Source organism: Ruditapes philippinarum, unplaced genomic scaffold (assembly GCF_026571515.1).
Source record: "Ruditapes philippinarum isolate M1 unplaced genomic scaffold, ASM2657151v2 ctg8038_1_1_1_1, whole genome shotgun sequence".
Taxonomy (NCBI): Eukaryota; Metazoa; Mollusca; class Bivalvia; order Venerida; family Veneridae; genus Ruditapes; species Ruditapes philippinarum.
The window spans coordinates 52,725-78,946 of NW_026856891.1; the positions used below are offsets into that span (position 1 = coordinate 52,725).

At 32.7% G+C, this 26,222-nt stretch overlaps 2 protein-coding genes across 2 annotated transcripts in view; one reads left to right on the forward strand and one right to left on the reverse strand.

Moving 5' to 3' along the window:
* LOC132748033 (solute carrier family 22 member 18-like) overlaps positions 1-24,136 on the forward strand; it is a 44,280-nt gene extending 20,144 nt beyond the window's left edge. Inside the window, exons 9-10 of the mRNA XM_060737578.1 lie at positions 19,259-19,379; positions 20,582-24,136. Of these exons, the coding sequence (XP_060593561.1) occupies positions 19,259-19,379; positions 20,582-20,754 (294 nt within the window). The 3' untranslated portion in view covers positions 20,755-24,136. The remainder of the gene's footprint in view (positions 1-19,258; positions 19,380-20,581) is intronic.
* LOC132748032 (uncharacterized) lies at positions 3,652-9,546 on the reverse strand. Its single transcript, XM_060737577.1, has 2 exons — positions 9,408-9,546; positions 3,652-5,906 (listed from the first exon to the last, which is right to left on the reverse strand). Exon 2 carries the CDS (start codon positions 5,090-5,092, stop codon positions 4,145-4,147), a length of 948 nt encoding a protein of 315 aa, XP_060593560.1. The 5' UTR covers positions 5,093-5,906; positions 9,408-9,546; the 3' UTR covers positions 3,652-4,144.
* Positions 24,137-26,222: the final 2,086 nt, after the last annotated feature.

A 26,222-nucleotide genomic window follows, 5' to 3' on the forward strand; every position in this document is an offset into this window, starting at 1 on the left:
TTCAAATAAAATCCCTGGGATCAAAATTGGCCCCGCCCCGGGGGACATTGATTTTTCTTATATGTGTATAGCAAAAGCTTATAAAATCTTCTTTGAAAAAACCTGAATAGCTAGAGTTTAGATAATTAAGCATGAAACATTTTCTAGTAAGTGTCTACAAAGATTGTTCAAATAAAAGCCCTTGGGTCAAAACTGGCCCTGCCCCAGGTGTGTCATTGTTTTTAACTATATGTGTAAAGAAAAAACTTGACCAGCTGGACCTTAGATGTTTAGCATGAAACATCTTCTAATGGGTGTCTACCAAGTTTGTTCAAATAAAAGCCCTGGGGTTTAAACTGGCCCGCTCCAGGGGCCTATATACAGGTGAGCGTATTCAGGGCCATCATGGCCCTCTTGTTTAACCTTTTGTACATTAAGGAGACTCCACAGAGTTTTTTTGACATGACAGGACTGGAAATAGTTTTTCAAGGTAACTGTTACATTTGATGTAGGTCTACACTAATAAGTTGTTAGCAAAAGTTCAGATATATCGCTCACTGTTATTCCAGAATAAATACATTTGTTTTATAATTGTGAAAAATCAACCAAAATTGAAAATTTTTGCATTGCTTTTCACACATATGAGGCTTAGAAAGGCACTAAAATATAATTTTCGATTTATTTCTTAGTATTTCTTAATTATCTCTTGCAAGTCTGTCTGTTTTTAGTGCCCAAGTTGATCTATGTAAGAAATTAGAATTTAATGTTTTTAGTCTATTGGACCTCAGTGGAGTTCCTTTAAGAAATATATACAAATGAAAGAAACCTACCATAAATTTAAAGAAAGTATTAAAACTTAAAGTTAAAAAAATAAACCCGACTGTGACTGCCAAATTTTACTTATTGGCAGTGGATTATAAAGTGAAGTTACCCCTGCAAGAAGTTTGGGAAGGCATTAAAGGGAAGCTACTCAAGTGGGAAAAAAGGGGATTTACTCAGGTGTGCATTAACAAGAATCACTATAGTGGTCCTCTAAAACCCATATAGGCTCTTTCATAAATTATTGTTCTCAATGATAAGTATGTACATGTATTGAATATTAATACATTTTAACTTTAATAAATTAAGCACAGTAGGCTAGCGTTGACAGATTTTAAAAGCTGGTTTTATATACATAGTTTTTTTTCATTAAATTTTCATATTTTTACTTTTTATTACATGCTTTTCGGTGGTTTATAGAAATATATCAGTGATATAAAACTGGTAATTTCACTGTTTGAAACAGTGAAATTACCACTTTGATAATTTCACTGTTTTGAATTTAAGCCCCTTACGTGGTTTCAGTGAAATACCAGCGTGCACAAAACTGGGTACCAACTTAATGACGTGACGTCGTAAATGACGTCACGGTTTATTATTATTTGGCGCGCTTTTCATTCAGTATTAGGTTTAATGTAATTTTAAAACGTTTCTTTGCATATAATAAAAAGAAAATTTGTTTAGTTAATTGTAAGATCAAATATATTTCACCTTGTGAACACCAAAAGTTCATATTTCACTCGTGGCTGCGCCACTCGTGAAATATACCTTTTGGTGCTCACTCGGTGAAATATATTCCGATCTTACACTGAACTAAACAAATATCCTCTATGTATCTGGTATATGTACTGATGATGTTATAGTTTATTTATTTAAAGGTCACACTCTGATAAATGTAAATACGAGGGATTTTACAATCTTATGTGGTTTTCAGTACTGCAATGTACATGTTATTACAGATTTTTTTATGTCTTTATTTCTGTTTTAAATACACAAATATTTTTCAGAAATATATTCCAATAAACAAGTTAAAAATGGTTAAGTTGATTTGTTGTTGTTGTTTTTTTTTCTTCAAAAAGACAAGTGTTGTATGCCAACATTACCCTCGTGATTAAAGTAGCCGACTTATGACCACATGCACCTCGCTGTCAGATATTTGTTCATGTAAGACTACAGGACACTTTTAATCTTCCATGTTAGGAAGTTACCCAGCCATCTTACAGACAGTTGGTGGCTCTACTTATGATCCTTCTTGTGCTTGAAATTGGGTATTCCTTCATCAGTAAATCTGGAAAGTCATCGGGGGTGGGGTTACAATTGGCCACTGTGAACAAAGACCAATTTCACATTCCCGTTTGTGGCCTTTGTTGACAAGTTTGACTGTATATTAAAAATCACACCTTTTTCGGTCAAACAGAAAAAGGCAACATAACTTGCTGGTTGACATGTAATGATGTTCATGAACCTCATATTGCTATCTGAATAAGAAATTGTCAGACAAAAGTCAGATAGGTCAATCTATTATACAATAATTGTGTATGGAGACATGTCTGATTACAGACGGTGTATGTTTCACTTGCAACATGATCATTAGGAGAAAATGTACTTATATCAGTTTAAAAGTATGTATTGCGGGCGTCTGTGGCCCAGTGGTTTAGGTAAGTGTTAACTCCAAACCACTTGCCTCTCACAGCTTTTGGTTTGAATCCCGATAGGGACTTTGGATTATTTTGTGTAAGGAAGTTATCCAGCTAGTTTACAGATCATCAGTGGTTTTGCTTAGGCCTTCCTACACCAGTAAAGCTTGAATGTCGCCATAAAACCTATACTACATTTTGGTGTGTATCAGACTGTCAGTCCAAAAGTTGAATGACTTACACACTGAAAAGTACACAATCATGCCAGATAAGTGCGCAAAATGACAATTATTGGTACTAAGTACCGGAAATCAGGGATTTGAATTACGTTCAAGTATAGTTTAGTTGTGCATATCGTCAGCATTATCCAGTTCAATGGTTTTTTATCCCCGTCATGGCCCTTTAATAATTTTCATGTTTAAAGTTTGTCTGAACTACTCCTTTTATACAACTAAAGCAATTTCAATGAAACCTTACAGGATTGATCAAGTCCTTGCACATTTTGCACGGGTTTACTAGTTGAATGATTTTGGCCGAGTTAAGGCCCTTTAATAAAAAATGTGTTTTTTGTGTGTTGCCAGATACACAAAAGCTTGTCTGGACTACTTCTCAAAAACTACTTGTGCAATTTTATTCAAACTTTACAGGAATGGTCAGTAGTACCAAGTCTAGCTGTGCATGTCATTGATTTTTTATGGTTCAATGAATTTTGTCTGAGTGATGGCCCTTAAATTATTTTAATTTTTTAAAGCTTCATCAGACTACTCTTCTTATACCACTGACGCAATTTCAATGAAACTTTACAGGATTGATTGGTAGGTCAAGTACCTGCGTATATTACACAGGCTTTCCGCTTGAACGATTTTTGACTCAGTTATGGCCCTTGAATGAAAAGGGTGTTTATAAGTTTGTCCAGACTACTCCTCTTATACCATTTATGCAATTTCAATGAAACTTTACAGGATTGATAGGTAGGTCAATTACTTGTGTATAATACACAGGTTTTTCAGGTGAGTTCTTGCCCAGTTAATATTTTTTTGGTCTCCTGCTACACAGTAGCTGCAACATGCGTTTGGCTATGAGGCGACATGTCATCACTGATGGCCTTTGTTTATCTTACAATTACATTTTGTCTGTATTGTACCTACACAGTCTCTTATACCTTTAACCAGTATAGTATTCTTATGTTTTAACTCATTATTTTTTAACAACAAGCATTTGTTACTGACTTTTATTGATGTAATCTGTTTAAATATAAGTGTTACAAATGATTTATCCTATTAGGACAGGCATTGTAACATAAAATATAAAAAGTTCATTTGATGATTACAAAAGAAAACTCACCAGTTTTATCATATTGTAAGGTAAAATAAAAGATGAAATGTTTTTATTGATATAACTAAGGACAGTCAATTTATCAATGTAAACAAAGTTATTTATTTAATAGCTTTTGTATTGAACATGCATCAAAAATGCTTGAAGTGCTCTTGTTATTCAATGCATTCCCAGTAGTTTCCTGTCTCGCCAAACCATTTGTAAGAATACAACAAAAGGATTTCTTAAATCATCTTACCAACATAAGATTTATATAACACTAAGGGAAAACATAAAACATATGTCTTGCTAAATTTACAGAATAATGGATAATGCAAGTGTTTTTTTTAAACTATTTAAGAACTGCTGACATTGTTTGAAGTTTCTGTTCAAGTCTATGACAGATTATAGATGTGAAGGAAGTTGTCAATTTTTCCATCCCTAGTATTACAGCTGTAATATAGCTTCTTTGTTTCACCACACCAACATACAGCCATTGGTTTCTTCAGATCCTGCAGCACCACCTTTCCTGTAGAACAATCTCCTGATATCTCTTCTATAACATTTCTCTCCCAGTCACACACAAAGACAGTACCATCATCTGACAGTGACATTCCCACAGGGAAACTTGTACCACTATAACTACCTATCACATCACCTTGCCAGTTTAATCTTGTTATTGTTTTCATATTCCAGTCAGATACATAAATAGAACTTCTGTTACATGTGATAAATTCTGGCCTTTTTAAAAACATATTTTTTCCAGCAATTGTTGTCAGTATAGAACCTTTCATATCAAGGATCTGAAGTTTTGTAGGATTAATGAATGACACAACAAGTTTATCTTGATAACAGCTTATACTACCACATTTTCCACCAACTTTCAAAGTTTGCTCCTTTATGAGTTTGTTTGATGAGATTGATATAAACTGGATTGTCTGTATTTTAGGAAGTGTGACAGCAAGTTCAGTACTGGTTACTCTGGTGATATCCCATGGTTTATCATCTAGTTGTAGTTGATCAGACACAGATTGACTGCTGGTATCCACCATCTTTACAGCATTGTTATGGCAGTCAGTGATGATAAGAAGATCAGGAGTCAGCAGAGTCATTCCTGATATATAGCATCTTGATTCATCTTTTGATGTCTTCACACAGATATTTCCCGCATGTGAAGATTGTCTAGACTTTATTTGTCCAGGTTGACATTCCTTATTTAAGGTTTTGTGTGTCAATGTACCCAGTGATTTCTCTGTTCTAAACAAATTTAATATTACATCATTTGATTGAAAGTTGTGCTCTTTGATATCATTTGATGAGAGTTTTAGTAGCTTTCCATCCATATTTTTGATTGTTTTCTCTGCAAGTTTTAAATCAATGAAGAGTTTGTCAGCTTGTTTTGTTGTGTTGAGTTGTTTGATTTTGTCTGATGATATATTCAAAGATTTGGTAACTTCTTCACATGTTGTTTCTACTGATTTCAGATGTTTGTTATTTTCTTGTTCTATGACTTAAACTGCATCTTCAATCTGCCTCTCAAGTTCATCTAAACTTCGGTTGCTTTCTTCCCGAAACTTTTTAATGTCAACTAATGCATCTTTGAGAGAGCTATTTGATTTGTGTGTCATGTTCTTGACATCTAATAATATCTGTTGAAATTTGTCAGAAGTGGTTTTAACTGCATTCAAGATAACTTGATATTCTTTGCTATCTATTATATCTCCAGAAATGTCTGGTATATAGTTGACTTTGCAGGAAGTAGCTTGATGTTCAAGGGTAACACAAACACTGCAGAGAAATTCTTTATGATCATTGCAGTAGAACTTGATCATTTCTTTTGGATGTTTAAGACATGGTGTGGTTAGGGCATCAGACAGGCCTGCGTGGGTGACTGTTGAGGGTTCCTGCAAAACTTTCGGCATATTTGTTGCATCCATAAGTGTATGCATTTTGGTAAACTTGTTTATCTTATGGGCTTTAAAGCATGTCTTGCAAAGGTGCTCCTTGCAGTCAGTGCAGTAACCATGGGCAGGGAGTCTAGTTCCTTCCTCGTCACAAGGCTGGCAGTAAATTTGAAGATCTTCATCCGATGCCATTGATGTTGTTGATGTTGAAAATTGTTTTGATGCTTTCTTTCCTGGGACAGCCATGTTTTACCTAAAATGTATTATAATACATTACTATATATTGCATGCTTTCAAAAAATGTAAATACATAAAACTAAAGATTTATAGATGATTTAAAAACATGGCAAAGTCTTATGGTAAAAAGTTATGTTGGAAAAATATTCAAGCAATTATACATTGTTCATTTCATATTTTCGACTTGTTTTAATCGTGGTGAAAGTTGATTTAATTATATGTAATTGTTAAAAGCTTTTATGTCCCATATTGTTTTGGGGATATAGATTTTCTTTATCCATCTACATGGGTACAGGTTATCAGGCATTCCTGAAGAACTTTAAGGTTTACACCTGTAAGCACTCATTGCTTTATAAACCAATTAAAATAATGCTAAATTCAGGGTTTTCAGATTTTATGATATTTTTAATTTGCACCCATGCATCTATCATGCTGTCCGTCCAAATACCCAGAAAACAGACGAAAAACGGGGTTTATAATATAGACATCATATTTTAAATTTCATTTAATACTGTTCTTGTAAAATGTTTTGAGATTGTAAAGATATTGGTTCAACTGATATATTACATTTTAGTTATTACAAGAGGGCCATGATGGCCCTGAGGTCGCTCACCTGTATATAGCCCCCCCCCCCCCCGGGCCAATTTTTACCCAAGGGCTTTTATTTGAACAGACTTGGCAGACACCCATAGGAAGATGTTTCATGCTAAACATCTAAGTTCTAGCTCATTGGGTTTTTTAGAAGAAGATTTTTTAAGTTTTTACTATACACATATAGTTAAAAACAATGACACCCCTGGGGCAGGGCCAGTTTTGACCCCCGGGCTTTTATTTGAACAAACTTTGTAGATATTTAATTAAAGATGTTTCATGTATAATATCTAAACTCAAGCTATTTGGGTTTTTTCAAAGAAGATTTTTAAGTTTTTGCTATACACATATAAGGAAAATCAATGACCCCGGGGCGGGCCAGTTTTGACCCCAGGGCTTTTATTTGAACATACTTGGTAGACACCCATTAGAACATGTTTCATGCTAAATATCTTAGCTCTAGCTCTTTGGGTTCTTTAAAAGAAGATTTTTTAAGTTTTTACTATATGCATATAGGGAAAATCAATGACCCCCTGGGGCGGGGCCAATTTTGACCCCAGGGCTTTTATTTGAACAAACTTGGTAGACACTCATTAGAAGATGTTTCATGCTAAATATCTTAGCTCTAGCTCTTTGGGTTCTTTAAAAGAGGATTTTTTAAGTTTTTACTATATGCATATAGGGAAAATCTATGACACCCTGGGACGGGGCCAATTTTGACCCCAGGGCTTTTATTTGAACAAACTTGGTAGACATTCACTAGAAGATGTTTCATGCCAAATATCTAAGCTCTAGCTCTTACGGTTCTTTAACAGAAGATTTTTTAAGTTTTTACTATATGCATATAGGGAAAATCAATGACCCCCCGGGGCGGGGCCAATTTTGACCCCAGGGCTTTTATTTGAACAAACTTGGTAGACACTCACTAGAAAATATTTCATGTCAAATATCTTAGCTCTAGCTCTTTGGGTTCTTTAAAAGGAGATTTTTTAAGTTTTTACTATATGCATATAGGGAAAATCTATGACCCCCTGGGGCAGGGCCAATTTTGACCTCAGGGCTTTTATTTGAACAAACTTGGTAGACACTCATTAGAAGATGTTTCATGCTAAATATCTTAGCTCTATCTCTTTGGGTTCTTTAAAAGAAGATTTTTTAAGTTTTTACTATATGCATATAGGGAAAATCAATGACCCCCTGGGGCGGGGCCAATTTTGACCCCAGGGCTTTTATTTGAACAAACTTGGTAGACATTCACTAGAAGATGTTTCATGCCAAATATCTAAGCTCTAGCTTTTACAGTTCTTTAAAAGAAGATTTTTTAAGTTTTTACTATATGCATATAGGGAAAATCAATGACCCCCGGGCCGGGGCCAATTTTGACCCAGGGCTTTTATTTGAACAAACTTGGTAGACACTCACTAGAAGATGTTTCATGCCAAATATCTTAGCTCTAGCTCTTTGGGTTCTTTAAAAGAAGATTTTTTAAGTTTTTACTATATGCATATAGGGAAAATCAATGACCCCCTGGGGCGGGGCCAATTTTGACCCTAGGGCTTTTATTTGAACAAACTTGGTAGACACTCATTAGAAGATGTTTCATGCCAAATATCTAAGCTCTAGCTCTTACGGTTCTTTAAAAGAAGATATTTAAAGATTTTTCTTTCGGTTGCCATGGCAACCAGAGTTCTGCATGAAATGGAATTCTTTGAACAATCTTGATAGAGCTTCATACAAAGAGTATTCCTGCCAAGTTTCATTAACATTGGCCTTGCGGTATCATAGAAGATGTCCTTAGAATATTTAAAATGTGGACGGACGACTGACGACGGACGCCATTTGGTTGGCCATCCTAAAAGCTCACCTGCACTTTGTGCAAGGTGAGCTAAAAAACATATTTACAATCATCCAAGATATTCTATTGATTATTATCTAATGTTTTATCATAGAGTATGTCTCATGTTTAGGGCCATGTACATGTATGATGAGGTGAAGTTCAAGGTAACAGTTGTCTGCAAATACATTTACAGCAGACATTCCTAAAGTGTATTGACATTTCACATTCGGATCAGAAATCTTAAAAGAAATTCACTCGACTGAATCAGTTTTCATATCTGTAAAAAGGACAAAAATTAAAAAGAAAACTACTTTTTTTATCGTGAATCATTGTAGACGTCTTGCTAAAATGGTTTCCGTCTAACAACTTTACAACCAGTGAGCCCTTGGCACTAAATCTTCATAAAAGCATTTGTATTGGGTGCTTTGTGTTTGGGTTAAAATCTAAAACGTCTAAAATCTAAAAGGTCAAGGTGACTAACCATTTATGCCAAAAATGTTTCCAACCAATAAGTCTACAATCCATAGTTCCCAACCCTAACCCTGCCGTGCCTAATTTTTGAGTTACTGCCTTTTAAAAAAAAGTTACACTGTGAACTTTGTATAAACTACAAGAGATATCAACAAGTAACTACTTTTCTGTGACCAAAACTAATTTGTGGAGCGTATGATTGACTCACTCAGTTCATCGGGCTCCTGTTAACTTTTAACTGTACAAATGATAAGCTTAATTTTAACTATTTAAAATGTATTCACTTTAAACATGAAATTCTTGTAGACTATCAAGGGCAGGTAAGTCTGCTAATCACATTTGCAGAATAATATTCCTTTCTTCTCTATATGCTGATTTAATTGATCTATATTACAAAGCAATGAGAAAAATGCACTCTGTCCACGGACAAGTCTTGTTACAAATATAAATATAACTAAAAGGCATGTAAAATAACCCAGTCCAGAAATTTTTCAATATCATGACTTTGTGTATCAACAAATATATGTATATTTAACTTCCCCTTTTTATTAAAAAGCATAATAAAAAAGATCCATAGTTGCCTTGTAGATAATAAAATATTTAATAAAAATATTGTACCTTCAAATCGTAATTCTCAAATTGTCTCACAGGTGTCAAATGTAAATGTTTTGTTGTTGATATTGGATACGTGGACTTTGATATTGGTATTTACTTCCTTGTTTTGCAACGGAAAGTTACAAGTTCAAACCGGAAAGATCAATTATTTATTTAGTATATACAGGTGCCTTCTGTGCGAGATATTGTTAAAATTAAATTTAAATGTTATGATTTGTTGTGAGTAAGATTTCTCAACTTGTATTTAAGGTATTACCACCCTAACAGGCACTATAAGGAACTGAAAAATTTATATCATAGGTCAGATATACTGAAGCTCCTCGTTTTTCATTTATGTTAAACTGAAAAGCTATACTGTAGTATCTGCAAAAAATAGCTGTCGCTTGACCAATTAACGTTTAAGATTGGTGAAAAAAATAATCCATTTCCATGTTTTCCAACAAGTTTTTGCCTAAATCAATACAGTATTGATAATAGATTCAGAATAACATAAGAAGTTCGAGAAAGAGACCCTTATTTTCCATGATTTTCTTTAAATGTTGCTGTCGCCGAAATGCAACTATGGTACCGTAACGATTTTAAACTGGAATGAAATGATCTTGAGATGTGTTATATTCTTTCAAATTTGTACCCAAAACAATATCAAAAGACTATATTTGGAATAAAATTGATAAATTAGACTCCTGCGATGATACATTTTAACTCAAACCGTTTTTTTGCAAATAATTCAAATGTCGCGTTTAAAGTGCGTTTAAAGTGCTATGCCTCCGTAAGAATTAGTAACGATTCGCCACACTAACGATTCGCCACATAACGATTCGCCACAAAGTAATAACGATTCGCCACAGTTAAATAACGATTCGCCACAGTTTGATTATAGATCTAACAATGATTTTTTTAGTTATCAACAAACTTTTACCTTTTGTTTTAATAATTTGACAATGACAATAATTTAATAATGTTTCTTAATACAAGTAACATGAACTTAAAGCCCCCATCGCGGATTTTCAATTTATCAAAGTAACATTATTACAGGAGTACATTTACAAGAAAGTAATTATATGTTGAAATAAATATTGAATTAATCATAAACATAAATGTCAATTAAAATTTATATATATAAATATATATTTCATATATTATATATATGTCAAAATTTAATATTAAAAAAAATATTGCAAAAACATGTGATCATTACGAAAATTGATTTACGATAATTGATTTAAGAACGCATATCTAAAACATTTGTCACACCTTTAATTTTAATAATAGCTTGTTGTAGAAATATTTAATTGACGCCGAAATAATCCTTTAATTATCTGACAATGTGAGCAGATTTCAAAACAATGCGGCAATTAAGCTTATGTATGTAAATTTTGTAATAAAATATGTTAGCTATATAAATAACTTATCTAAAATGTGTAATGTAATTTTGGTAATAAAATATATTTATTTTCATTTATTCAATTAAAGCTGTTTTCTTTTAATTTTCCAGTTTATATAAATAACGAAGTTTAACTTATCTACAATGTGTAATGTAATTTTGGTAATAAAATATTCATGTGTCTTTATTCAATAAAAGGTGTTTTCGTATAATTTTCCAGTTTATATAAATAACGAAGTTTTTCTCATCTACAATGTGTGATGTAATTTTGGTAATAAAATATATTTATTTTCATGTGTTTTTATTCTATAAAAGTTAGTTATTATATTTTTCCAGTTTATATAAATAACGAAGTTATAAAATGTGTTATGTAATTTTGTTAATAAAATATTTATTTTTATGTGTTTTTATTCTATAAAAGTTGTTAGTATATTTTTTCCAGTTTTTAATATGTAACGAAGTTATAAAATGTGTTATGTAATTTTGTTAATAAAATATTTTGTTTTCGTGTTTTTTATTCAATAAAAGCTGTAATCAGTGTAATTAATTTATGTAATTAACAAATGAAATATAAAATGGAATCTTTTTTTCCATCAACAATTTGAAAACGGGTGTGAAAAAGTTTGTAATTGAACATGTGGCGAATCGTTATTTAACTGTGGCGAATCGTTATTACTCTGTGTCGAATCGTTATGTGGCGAATCGTTAGTGTGGCGAATCGTTACATTACCCTCCGTAACGGGTGTATACTTTTAAATATACAATATACCAATCAAATAAAAAATTTGAAATATTGTTTTGTATTTCTTTAAATGAAAAACACCAAAATGAGATGTCGTTTGCACAAAAATGTGATAAATCTGACCCGTAGAAGTCTAATTTCACTATGTTTCCATAACGACTATTTTCCGTAACAAAACGATCATCCGAATTTCGGTACAGTATACGGTTCAACTGACGGAGTGACATTTTTGCCTATCACCGCTCCCAATGATACGTCACTAAGAGGTATGAATGCAACATCTTAATTGACTTTTATGATACAATTGGGCAAATGGAGGTAATTGGCAGTCACTGTACTTTATTTTGGCAACCAGTGGTTTTGATTTGATAACGATATTTTCACAATTATGTTACTTACATGAGAAATTTTACTGATTAAAATCGATTGCAAGCTCTATTTTCAGCAAACCACAGAGTCAAAAGTAGCAAGTTGATGCTATTTAATTTTTTTTACCTGTTTAAAAGATTTGTTACGGAACATAGTTAATTATTTTGAGATCATAATCTGATGTCATATATGTACTTTATCCATAGTTATTTAACAATTTGAAATGAATGATTGGTTTCAAACACGGAACACATATTTCGATGAAAAATAAGTGCACAGTTTATCAAATAGTCAAAGACAATTTGTTACGGAAGCATAGTTTTCTATCATCTTTTTTCAGCACCATAATACATATATTCAGTTTGTTTATAAAAACTGTTCCAGTGAGTTTTTTTCATTATAAAGATATACGAAAATGGTGTCCAATATTAACTGGAAGTCTAACTTGATTTGTATTGTGTTGTAAGGTTGCAGCTTTCCGTTACGGAACATTTCAAATTTGTTACGGAACATAGCATTCATAAATGCTATGTTTGAATATGATTTTTTATGTTTTTTACTATTTATAAAATACCAAAATTGTATCATTCTGTCACTTACATTATCTAAAAGTTTTAGAATTACAATTATCATGAAAAAAGTAATATTAATAATGATATTAATGTAATAATGATAAAAATGATGATTATTATGTAATTGTTATATTGATAATCATGATAAAAATAATATTTTAATGATGATCATGTATCAAAGTTAATAAATTTAAAATATGCAACGATTTTCTTGTGTAGAATGGTGCTTTTAAATACAGAAATACAAAAGACAAAAGCAGAGAGGGGAAAACAACAAATCATTCAAAAGAGAAAGATATGTTAACATATGTTCCGTAACATATATCTTTTCCTGCACTACTCACTAAATTAAACTGTTGATGTTATTTTTAATTGATACAGTGTTTTATGATTATTGTTGTTTGTGAAGATACCACATTTAAATTGTTAAAGTAATTTTAAAGAGTAAAAATATTGAGTTATAAATCCTATGTTTTATAATTTTTCACCTATGTTCCGTAACAGATCATAAGGACTGTTTGATGAACATTTGTGCAGCGAAGTTTTTTTGGGAACGTTACACCGATTAAAAGTTATGTTTGATTTGTTTGCTGCTTCTGTTTTAGATATAATTCGATAACTTTTATGACAGTATTTGTTTGTGCATTGTATCGAAATAATGTCAATCTTTAGTTACGAAAATATTTGCTTATACAAGCTTTTCAAATACGAAGTATACAAGTTTCAGAATAAGATATGACATGAAATATTTTTGCTTAAGGTAACCATTGGTCTTCAACTTTACAATGCATATTCTTTCGGATTGTTTAATTTAAAATGTTAGTTAAACAATAATTCCAAAGTAATTCCTATGGTATATATATGTTCCGTAACAATGTAATTCAGTAACTCACTTCAAACGCTTTCAGTATACAAACGGAGCGAATGGTGTGTGTTAAACTTCCACACAATCTGTCCAAGGTATTGAACATTAAAAGCAAATCATAGAAAACGTTGTTTATGAAAGTCAGATTTTTCATTTTTTGTGAACCAAAAGTGCTTCAATTATGGGAGAATGGCTGAATAGTACTTAATTCAGCTAACAATCAACATAAACAAAATTATGGTTTCTACTCAAAATTTATAAAATATGCATAAAAATGTTACCCTACCCCACCCATTTTTAACACGTGTTTGACCATTTTCCTACTTAGGGAGCCTAATTTAAAAAATCTTCAAATGAGTGCCTGTTTTCAAAGTTTCCCTAAATTTTTAAAAAAGTATATTGGTTGATCTTGTAAAATATTAAATACTCAAAATTTACCGTCTCGTACTTTGAAAATATCAGGTTATTTAGCCAATTAATACCTATATAAATTAAATAATAAAAAATAAACACTTTTTTCTACCCAAAATGGATGGAGAGATACATAAATAATGTTAAACGAAAAAAAAGAAAGAAAAAAAAAGTTGACCCATCTGAGGTTTGAACCCATGGCCCTCAGTTTCAATGTAGTTAACAGTAGTTCTAGCCTATTTGAATACTCTTCAAAGCGGAGGTCAGGCATTAGGATGGTAATACCTTAAAACATTATTTTCAGCTTCACATTGTAATGGTTTTATGATGGGTTATGTTGGAATAATTTTGAAGACTTAATGAGACTTACATTAAGATTATTTGAATCCTGATCAATATTTTATCAACTACAATCACTTTTAGGATCACACATAGAGAAAGTAATCTGGCTTATCAGTAACACTGGTGGGTCTTTAAGATCATCACTAGAGCATGTAAAAACTTAAGACATGATCTAGAGATGAAAATGCATAAATGGCCAAATGGTTCAGATTGTGTTACTTGGTGGATGTGTGATCTAAAAAGTGATTGAGATTCATAAAATACAGTGCAAACTCTGCAGATCACAACTTTTGTGGCCAAGTGGTTATGATCGTTGACTTCAAACCACTTTCCTCTCACTGCTGTGGGTTCAAATCCTGATATAGACTTTCAATTTAAATATGCCCACTGATGTACAATTTTAAACAAATGCGACTTCAAATGTCAACAGGTTGGCATTTTGTACATTCGGTTTCTACAACCATAATAATAAATATACAAATAATGTATTGTTTGCTTTTTGTATCTATGAATTCACTTATTTTAGGTGGGCATTTACTTGATATATTGAAAAAAAAAACTTGTCAACAACTCCCAGCATCAAATTACAATTTGTTTACATGTCTAGTTTGTTAGGGTAGGTTAGACCGAAATACTGTATCCGTTCTGTGTAGTTCGAGGTCCTTATCCGAAGACTGACGGAAAGGGCCGAGTAGTTGCGATTGGCTGATTGATAAGGTAGAGACTCGTGAACACTATTGAAGAGTTGAAAATGAACAATTGACACTCAAGTCTGTGATAAATCAAAACAAGCAAAAAACAGTGATTTCTTTAATAAGCAGAGTACAAATTAGATATTGTCTCCCAACAATTCTTAATATTTATTCATTTTTATCCTACTGTATGTGTTTTATTGTAGATAGTGAATCTTATTTTAAACAAAGTTTTTTTTACAAACATATGTATTATTTATGAATTTCATTTGTAACCAATATGTATTGCAAAAATGAAGAAAAACATTGCTATATAGCATCAATATCAGGAAGCTTTAAATCAGCTTGATCAAACAATTGATATAAATGAGAGATATTTTTATGCTCCCCGAAGGGTGAGCATATTGTTGCCGTTTTTTCCGTCCGTCCGAGCATTCCAACATTTTGGGTTTAGGGGTTATTTTCTTTGTTATTTTCTTTGTTTTCTTAAGGGCTACTAGCCCATAAACCCTTTGATCACGGAATGAACCTATTGTTCTCTTTTGTTCTCTTTACTGTTATATAGCCCCTAAACCCAAAATGTTTTCTCGTACAAACCCAGCGGTACATGTATGACTTGGAGAACAATGTATGGGTATGGGTATATTTTCTTTGATCCTATTCATTCCGTTTTTACTTGTGTGTCTTTTTAGACACTATGTGACTAAAATGAATGTAAAGATCAAAGGAAAAGTCACAGAACCATTTCGTAAGTCTGCCCGTCCGTCCGTCCCCTTTTCTTGTCCGGGAAATAAGTTTGAAACAGCAAGCCTTATCAATATGAAACATTGTAGGTAGAGAGATCTACGACATTGAGTATACGTGCAGTGAAAAAGAACCGTAACTCTGCCTTGCCTAATTTTTGAGCTATTGCCCTCTTTTAGCTCATCTGAGGACAAAGTGCTAAATGTATGTTTACATGTGGTGGCTTTTGGAAATTCCGTTGGCATAAAATATGTCGACCTCGAAATTTTAAGGTTATTTTTCACATTTGATAACTCATTTATGTAAATGAAGATATATTGGTCAATATTTTAACGGTTACTGAAAGATAAATATATTGTGCTATATGTTTGCATGTTTAAGTATGTAAATATGACTTATTTAAATAAAATGCGACAGCAAAAATGTTGACCATGTCGGGGGAATACGCTACGGCGAGTTATATACCTTGTACAATGTATAAATTTTATATAGTAAACGGGTGCTGGACAGTAATTTTTGTTCTTGATGATCATGGGTTGATTACTTTATGCTAATTTGACCACTATAGGCATGGCAAATGTGCCGAACGCCTGCAGTTTTACTCAGAATGATTATTTAATAGTACAGAAAAAAGACACTATTGATGATCTTATTTTTATTTCAAAATCTTACTTCATCACACAAGAAACAAAATATAAAAATTTCAATTTTGTTAGTATGGGTAATGAAAGAAATATATCTAGTTCAAAATCATACAAACAAAATCGCACCAACATGCATGTACTTTTACTTCCGCTGATTTCTGTTTGTAAGTTAAACAGAATCAAACAAAAAACAAAAACAAACAACAACAAATAATATAAACAATACTTATAACCATAATGCTAAATAATTTGAACAGAACATCGAAACAAAATAAGACAACTTGCAAATCAAAAGAAGCACTTTCAATCCGTACTTTTACATACAAGCCAAATCCCAGACATGTTTATGGCTCCCTAACAAAAATAACTTGGCTTAAATGTCTACAATATCAAGACGATGTTTTCCGTCCAAAAATCAAGTCCCTACCTCAAAGGTCAAGGTCACACTACCATTTTGAAGTTCACTTTATCACAATTAGAGTTTATAGGTACACACATTCGTTTCCGGGCTGTAACTTTGTCATGCATCGAATTATTTTAAAATAACTAGGCATAAATGTCTACCACATCAAGACGATGTGTCGCGTTCAAGAATTACGTCTTACCTCAAAGGTCAAGGTCACACTTACATTTTGAAGTTTCGATTTATCACAATTAGAATCAAAAGGAACACACAATCGTGTCCGGGCTGTAACTTTGTCATGCATGCAAGTATTTTAAAATAACTTGGCATAAATGTCTACAATATCAAGACAATGTGCCGCGTTCAATAATCACGTCCCTACCTCAAAAGTCAAGGTCACACTACCATTTTGAAGTTAACATTTAAAAGGATTTTAAAATAACTTGGCACAAATGTCTACCACATCAAGACAATGTGTTGCGGCTAAAGCTCATGTCCGTCTGTCCGTGTGTCCCCACTTACACAACAATCATGTCCAGACTGTAACTTTGTCATTCATTGGGGGATTTTGAAATAATTTTGCACAAATGTCTATCTCATAACAACATTTTGTCGCGTCCAGTAACCATGTTATTTTTCAAAGTACAAGGTCACACTTATAATTTGAAGGTTTATGCTATCACATGAACCTCATATTGAATTAAAATTGTTGGACAAAAGTCAGATAGATCAATCTATTATACAATAATTGTGTATGGAGACACATCTGATAATGTATACAGTGTATATTTCACTTTCAACATGGTCGTGAGGAGAAAATGTACTCATATCAGTTTAAAAGCATGTATTGGGGGTGTCTGTGGCCCAGTGGTTTAGGTAAATGTTAACTCCAAACCACTTGCCTCTCACAGCTTTTGGTTCGAATCACGATAGGGACTTTGGATTATTTTGTGTGAGGAAGTTATCCAGCTAGTTGTTCTGCTGAGTTCTTCCTACACCAGTAAAGCTTGAATGTCGCCATATAACCTATACATTGGTGTGATGTAAAACTGAACCTAAAATAGTAACCAGACTGTCAATCCAAAAGTTGAATGACTTACACACTGAAAAGTACACCATCATGCCAGGTATGTGCGCAAAATGACAATTATTGGTACTAAGTAATGAGGGATATGAATTATAGTTGAAGTATAGTTTTGTTGTTCATATCGTCAGCATTATCCAGATCAAAGTTTTTTGTCCCAGTCATGGCCCTTTTATATTTTTCAATTTTAAAGTTCGTCCGAACTACTCCTCTTATACCACTAATGCAATTTCAATGAAACTTTACAGGATTGATCAAGTCCTTGCACATATTGCACGGGTTAACTAGTTGAATGATGTTTGGCCGAGTTAATGGTCCTTTAATAAAAAAAATGTGTTTTTTGTGTGTTGTTAGATCCTGGTGCAATTTCATTCAAACTTTACAAGAATGATCAGTAGTACCAAGTCTAGCGATGCATGTCATTGACTTTTTATGGTTCAATGAATTTTGTCTGAGTAATGGCCCTTAAATTATTTTAATTTTTTAAAGCTTCATCAGACTACTCTTCTTATACTACTGACGCAATTTCAATGAAACTTTACAGGATTGATTGGTAGGTCAAGTACCTGCGTATATTACACAGGCTTTCCGCTTGAACGATTTTTGACAAAATAATGTTTCAATATATAACAAAGAAATATGTGATCAGGTCCTTTATCAAACTATAAATGTATATTTTAAACATTTATAATTATAAATAACCAAGGTGTTAAAGAACTGAATAGACCGATTACAAAAACGGTATATTCTTAGCATATACCTGCTTAATTGATGATATCACAAAAACAGTATTAAATTCAAGAAATCATACAAATATTTCGGCACGCAAAAAGTAATTCCCAAAATTTTTGTGACGCATAAATATCCACTTATACAGTACAACTTAACCTAGTCAACAAAAGTGATACACTCCACCAGATGAGCATTCTCTTCTGTAAATTTTGGAGAAAACTGAAGTAATTTTCTATTAAAACTGCACTGTTCTGACCTAAAGTGGCCAATATCTCTGCAACTTATTACAAGAGATCTAACTTTATATTACAGATAGTTCAAGGTGTTGGAGTTGGTGTAGTATTGAAGAAAGTTAGTGAAAATGCAATCATGAAATGGGCATCATTCTTGTTAGTGTGGTCATACCTAAGTCTTGTAAGTAAATCTTTGTTGTTGTTTTTTTTTGGTGGTGATGGGCTTTTATGTACATAGTTCTGAATGGGAAGATAACTATTGAGCTAAAAAACAAATTTGATTAATAGTAATCACAAACTCTGTTTAATCAAATATCTGGGAAATATCCTTCAGAAGCATTAAAAACAGCAAAAGTACATGAAAATTGCAGGTCTCATTTTGTTTGAGAGAATTGAGAAGTTCATAACATATCTTTAACAGTTGTTGTTGTTGTTTTTTAAAGAATCAATTGAAATGGGTTTCCATTTTGATAGTGAAAATACAATGTATAATTTAACAATTTTAAAGAAAACTGCAGTATCAAAAATGGTTAACCAATATCAATGACAAAGATGTGTGCAGATGAAAAAAAAATAGTAAAGTTAAAAATTGCTTGACATTTTAACATGATCAACATTGACTTGTTCTCTGTTTTAGTCATATGTATCAACTATAGTACAGCTATGTTTAGTTCTGGCACCATTAACCATTGGTCTAGCATCACAAAATATTGTCATCAGTAGTGCTTTAACTAGAACAGTTGATGAAGTGGATACAGGTAAATTGTTTGTTTTGTGTCTATACCCTTTGAAAAGTTGGCTTCTTCAGTGGCGCCTGTACTGGCAATGAAAGCCACCCTGTGTCACCTATGTAGCACCAGGCCAGCCTGAAATCTCTATAGTCTGACCAGGCTGTATGTTGTTGGGCTCTCAACTTTTAATAGTTTGATTCCAAAATCCCTTAGCAGCTTATGAACTGTTCAAAATTCAAAGTATTGCTAGTTCTTAACACAATATTCATGATTTACTTTGTTGGTGCATCTCTAAAAAGCGCTTTGCTCAAGATAATTATATAAGATACATAATTATATTCAAACACATGATTGCTTAATTTTCTTCATTATTAAAGAATTTACTTTAACTTCTCAATATGCAAGTATATATGAATATTACATTTATATTAAACTTTGCATCAATGTTTTTCCTATACTTATATAAGTGTCAGGGAACCTTTAAATGATAGGATGATATCAGCAGTGAGTATCTGTGCTAGCACTGTTGACTACAAACCACTGACCCCTCATGGCTTTTGGTTGTAATCTTGAAAGTTGCTAGGCATTGTTTTATTAGCTGAAGTTATCCAGGTAGCTTACAGAATTTCAGTGGTTCTACTCGGGGTGTCTGTTTGCCTGTGACTCAAATAAGGCATGGAGAGGCACACAAGGTTTTCATTTACCATTGAAGCTAGAAAATTACCTTAAGATGTTTTTAGTTTACAGTATTGGTGTTACATATACAAGTATAACATTACAAAAATAATGACAAAACTATTGTCGATTAGGGCCTCTAAAATTTTAGTGGTATATAACTGCAAAGAACTTTTCAGAAATTATATATTATAAAAATTAGACTTTGTGGGAAGGGCTGTTGCTAATACATGTATTGTAATAACTTGTAGCCCAACCCATTTGCACTATACTTATATGTACATTTGTTTTTATATTATTCATATCTTACATGTATTATATAGTTGCAATAAAATATTATTAAACTAAACCGCAAAGAAGTTTCACACATTGTACAAGCTCATTGCAATATGTTTCACTACATTTGACTTGAAATTTAGTTGATTAGGCAATATATATTCTTTCCTGTAGATCCTTTCCATTTTGTTAAAGTTAAAAGTGCTTATATATGTAAATTTTGGTTTTATAACTCTTTGTGTTATTATTCTTAATTTTATTTTGTTGATAATTTACAGGTGCTATGCTGGGTTTAAATATGGCTACAAATTCACTGATACGAACTGTTTCACCTACAATTGGTGGTATCATGCTGGAGAATCTCGGTTTTTCATCTTTCGGTTACCTTGGTTTCCTGTCATCTGGTATTGTTACTGCAGTGCTTTTTGTAAAATTCCGAAACAAAACATGACATTAACATTTTCTCTGTTTTTGTATGTTTTCAATGGCATTTAATAATATGTGGACATACAAGTACTTACAGCTTGTGTTTAATGTTAACTGTATTTAAGGCAGCATGTCTGCAAGATAAGTTGACAATTTTTTTCAAAAATTCAAATTTAATACCCACTTATCCTCAGAAGGGAATAAGAGATTCTTTGCCCCCTGAAGATAATTCAAACCTGTTTATAATAATGGATTAAGAGCATGTTAGATGCTGTCATGTGCAGAAATCAGTGTTGATTGTGAAAATAAATTGTCATAAAACAAGCAAAATATGAAAAAGTGGTATTTTGTCTTCCACACAAAACTTCAGTTCCTCTGTTTATTAAGCTATATCTGATGAAATATTTTATGAGAATTTGAAAACAGTAAAATTCATTTGTTTTCATATTAACCCTAATAGATATATCTTAAAAGATTTGTAACATATTGTTATATGTATATTATTTAAATATTAGGAGCATTGTATGTAAACAGAACAAAATGTTACAGAACAATAATTATGCTACTATTTTAGCAGGTTTGGGGATGGTTTCATACAATTTGTATGTAAGGCTGTGCCATTTGGCTTGACAATCTGTTTAAACACTTGACAATGCTTTTACTGTCAATCTAGAACATATCAAACAGTTTCTAAACTTATATATATAAAAATAGTGTAATTCTTTAGGCATGCTGCTTTAATAAAACATATATTTGTATATTATGCCAATTATTTTTACTCTGTTATTTAAAAATGGTATTTATTTATGTTTTATCTTATATTTTTAGCTCACCTGAGCTTGCTCAGGGTGAGCTTTTAGGATCGGTGAATGTCCGTTGTCCGTCCGACCGTCCACAATTGCTTGTGAACACTCTAGCGGTCGCATTTTTGCCTCAATCATCATCAAACTTGGTCAGGGTGCTTGTCTACTTGAAAGCTCGGATGAGTTCGAACATGGGTCATCTCGGATGAAAAACTAGGTCACAAGAGCTAAAAATAGAAAAACCTTGTGAACTCTCTAGAGGTCACATTTTTGACCCAATCATCATCAAACTTGGTCAGGATGTTTGTCTAGGTGATAGCTTGGATGAGTTTGAACATGGGTCATCTCGGATGAAAAAGTAGGTCACTGGAGCTATAACTAGAAAAACCTTGTGAACACTCTAGTGGTCACATTTTTGAACCAATCATCATCTAACTTGGTCAGAATGCTTGTTTAGTCAATTGCTTGGATGAATTCGAACATGGGTCATCTCTGATGAAAAACTAGGTCACACGAGCTAAAAATAGAAAAACCTTGTGAACACTCTAGTGGTCACATTTTTGACCCAATCATCATCAAACTTTGTCAGGATGCTTGTTTAGATAATAGCTCGGATGAGTTCGAATATGGGTCATCTCGGATGAAAAAGTAGGTCACCAGAGCTATAAATAGAAAAACCTTGTTAACACTCTAGCGGTCACATTTTTGCATCAATCATCATCAAACTTAGTCAGGATGCTTATCTAGTTGATAGCTTGGATGAGTTCGAACATGGGTCATATCGGATGAAAAAGTAGGTCACCGGAGCTAAAAATAGAAAAACCTTGTTAACACTCTAGCGGTCACATTTTTGCATCAATCATCATCAAACTCGATCAAGATGCTTGTCTAGGTGATAGCTCGGTCGAGTTTGAACATGGGTCATCTCGGATGAAAAACTAGGTCACAGGAGCTAAAAATAGAAAAACCTTGTTAACACTCTAGTGGTCACAATTTTGACTCAATTGTCATTAAACTTGGTCAGGAAACTTGTCTAGGTCATTGCTTGGAATAAATCGAACATGGGACATCTCGGATGAAAAACTAGGTCACAGGAGCTAAAAATAGAAAAATCTTGTTAACACTCTAGTGGCTACTGTTGTGATCCAAATATTCTGTTAATTGGTCTGAAAGTTTGTTTTGATGATTTCTAAGTCAAGATCGAACATGGGTCATCTTGGATGAAAAACTAGGTCACACCGCCCAAATATGGAAAAAACCTTGTTAACATTCTAGTGGTCACATTTTCGACTCAATTATCATCAAACTTGGTCAGTATACTTGTCTAGGTAATTGCTTGGATGAGTTCGAAATCGCATGTGAAACTAGGTCACCGGAGCTAAAAATAGAAAAATCTTGTTAACACTCTAGTTGCTACTGTTTTGATCCAAGTATCCTGGAAATTGGTCTGAAAGTTTGTTTTGATGATTTCTAGGTCAAGTTTGAATATGTGTCACCTGGGTAAAAAACTAGGTCGCACTGCTCAAATATGGATAATCCTTTTTAACATTGTAGTGGTCACATTTTTGACTCACCTGTCATGAGACTTGGTCAGAATGCTTGTCTAGGTAATTGTTTGGATGAGTTTAATAATTCAGGTGAGCGATCTAGGGCCATCATGGCCCTCTTGTTATACATTTGAAACATAGGGTTTTTAATTTAAACACATTCCAAATCCATAACACTTTAAGATAATCAGGTCATAGTTTATGTATTCATCCCAGATTTTTGAATTTAATTTGTATTATCAAAACAAAAAGGGAAAACCAAAACAAAGAACATCTAATAATAGTATATATTTTTAACCAGGTTTTCCGAAGGAAAAAACTGGTTATTAGATTGAGGTATGTCGGCGGGCGGGCGGATGGGCGGGCGGGCGTAAACAATTTCTTCTGTGCGCAACTCCTTCTACATTTCTCAACGGATTTTGACCAAACTTTCACAGAAGCTTTGTCATCAATTAAGTGCCCTGGCGCATATTGTCAGGGTTTTACGATTGGACCTAATTATTAATTATTTGACCTAATTATGGCCCTTTGTTTTTTTCCTTATATAGAATATATAGTGAACAATTTCTTCTTTGCGCAATTCGTCCTACATTTCTCAACGAATTTTTTTCAAACTTTCACAGAAGCTTTGTAATCAAGTGCCCTGGGGCATATTGTGGGAGTTTTGCAATTGGATAATATTTGACCTAATTACGGCCCTTTGTTTTTTTTCCTGATATAGAATATATTATAGTGAACAATTTCTTCTGTGCGCAACTCCTCCTACATTTCTCAAAGGATTTTGACCAAAATTTCACAGAAGCTTGTCATTAAGTGCCCTGGGGCATATTTTCGGGGTTTTGTGATTGGATAATATTTGACCTAATTAAGGCCCTTTGTTTTTTTTTCCCTATACAGAATATATAGTGAACAATTTCTACCGTGCGCAACTTCTGCTCTCAATGGATTTTGACCAAACTTTCACAGAAGCTTTGTTATCAAGTGCCCTGGCGCATATTGTTGGGGTTTTGTGATTGGATAATATTTGACCTAATTATGGCCTTTTTTTTTCCTTATACAGAATTATCAATATATAGTGAACAATTTCTTCTGTGCTGAACTCGTCCTACATTTCTCAACGGATTTTGTTCAAACTTTTACAGAAGCTTTGTCATCAAGTGCCCTGGAGCATATTGTCAGGGTTTTGTGATTGGATAATTTTTGACCTAATTGGCCCTTTGTTTTTTTTCCTTGTACACTTCTTCTGTGGCAATTTCTCCTACATTATTCATGTTTTACATCGCACATAGTTACATTGTTTGTTGCTTGTATTTGTATTTCAAATACAACATATTTATCTACAATGGTGATAATTGAAAACCTGGTTTCGTGGCATTGCCATGTTTCTTGTTATATACATGCACTGGCTTTATAATATTTTTTTTCTTCAGTTTATATATAAATAGTTTTCAAAGGCAAACAACTTTTTTACATGTCTTTTAGTGTACCTGTTGGAAACAAAAGTCACCAGTATATGATTATGTCTTCTTTGTTGGAATTTATTTTCATGTTTAAGTAGCAGACTACAGAAAGTACAGATGTTGTTTTGAACTTCAGTTTGCAATCTAACCAGGCTGTATATTGTTTGCTGACAAACTTCAAATTTTCATCTAGATATCCCTCATATTAATAATTAACTGTCCCAAAATAAGAAGCCAAACTAGTCAATTTAAGAAATTCAGCAGATAAAACATGATGTTATTGGTCAGGACCGGGTTGTTCAAAACATTGGTTAGTGTTAACCAGTGGTTAAATTCATTATCCGCTGGTTAAATTTTGTCTGTTGGATAAATTCTGTTGCTCAAAACTTATCTAAGTGATAAAATGCGTTATCCAGCAGTTAACTTTAACCAGTCGTATGACCACCGGATAATGCCCTTAACCAGTGGTTAGTCATCATCATTAAAACAGTAAAAATCATTAAAACTTGTTTAAAACAAGATTTTTGTTGCAAAAAATATGTTTATTTTTCTTTACTAGAACATTTCATATAAAATGCATAGGATTAAATTGAAACATTTCTGAAAAAGTGCTTTTAGAACCCTTTTTCAATCTAAATTTGTTGTTGTTGTAGTTAAGAAAATTCAGTTAAACAGTCATAACTTTCTTATTCTTTAATAAAACATACAAGTGTCAGTACTCATTTTCTTAGTTAGAACATTACTTATCTAATGGAAGTAATTTCAATCCAAAATTTGAAAAAAAGTTGTTTTTGAATTTTTTCTTATGTGTGTCTATAAGGGAAAAATAAATCTATCAATACTTTAAGGCCTCTGATATACTTTTTGTTTAATTCCAAAAACAAGAAAGCACAAAACATGCAAAAATATTTTTGGGAGCTTTTTGATTCTAATGAATTTATTATATGTAAAAAAAATCAGCCATTTTGTTTCCAGAATCACTAACCAACCCTGTTGCATTGTGGTACTTAACCAGTGGATAAATACGCTATCCACTGGTTAGGTAGCCAGTGTACTATCCAACTATTGAACAATGAAATTTTATCCACTGGATAGCTGGCCGCTGGTTAAGGATTTAGCCAGTGGATAAGCTATCCATTGGTTAATTTTAACCAATGTTTTGAACAACCCGGTCCAGGTGGTATTTATTTATGCAAATATTACATGGAAGAGTAACAAGTACTACTAGGTTTCTCTCGTTTTATGGCCAAGAATTTACATGTAATGTAAGAGGGATTATCCAAAGATACTAAAATTTCTAGAAATTAAAGAAAAACATTTTTTTTGTCAGTAAAATTGTTTAGTACAACTTGATAGATGACTTAGAAATTAATAAAGGGAAGTTATTCATATAGGCAATAAAAAGCATACACTCCTGGCACCTGTTACATCTAGCTTTGCTACTTTAATCTCTGCCATTACTATAGAACATTTATACACATTTATGAAAGTGAAAAAGCTGCCTTCTTATTTTCTTCGTTATTGTCATGAAATATTCTTTTTTAACCTTTTGTACATTAAGGAGACTCCACAGAGATTTTTTGACATGACGGGACTGGAAATAGTTTTCAAGGTAACTGTTACATTTGATGTAGGTCTACACTAATAAGTTGTTAGCAAAAGTTCAGATATATCGCTCACTGT

Coding starts and splice junctions, on each gene's coding strand:
- LOC132748032 (XM_060737577.1), bottom strand. CDS start 5,092: ATGGATGGAAAGCTACTAAAACTCTCATCAAATGATATCAAAGAGCAC.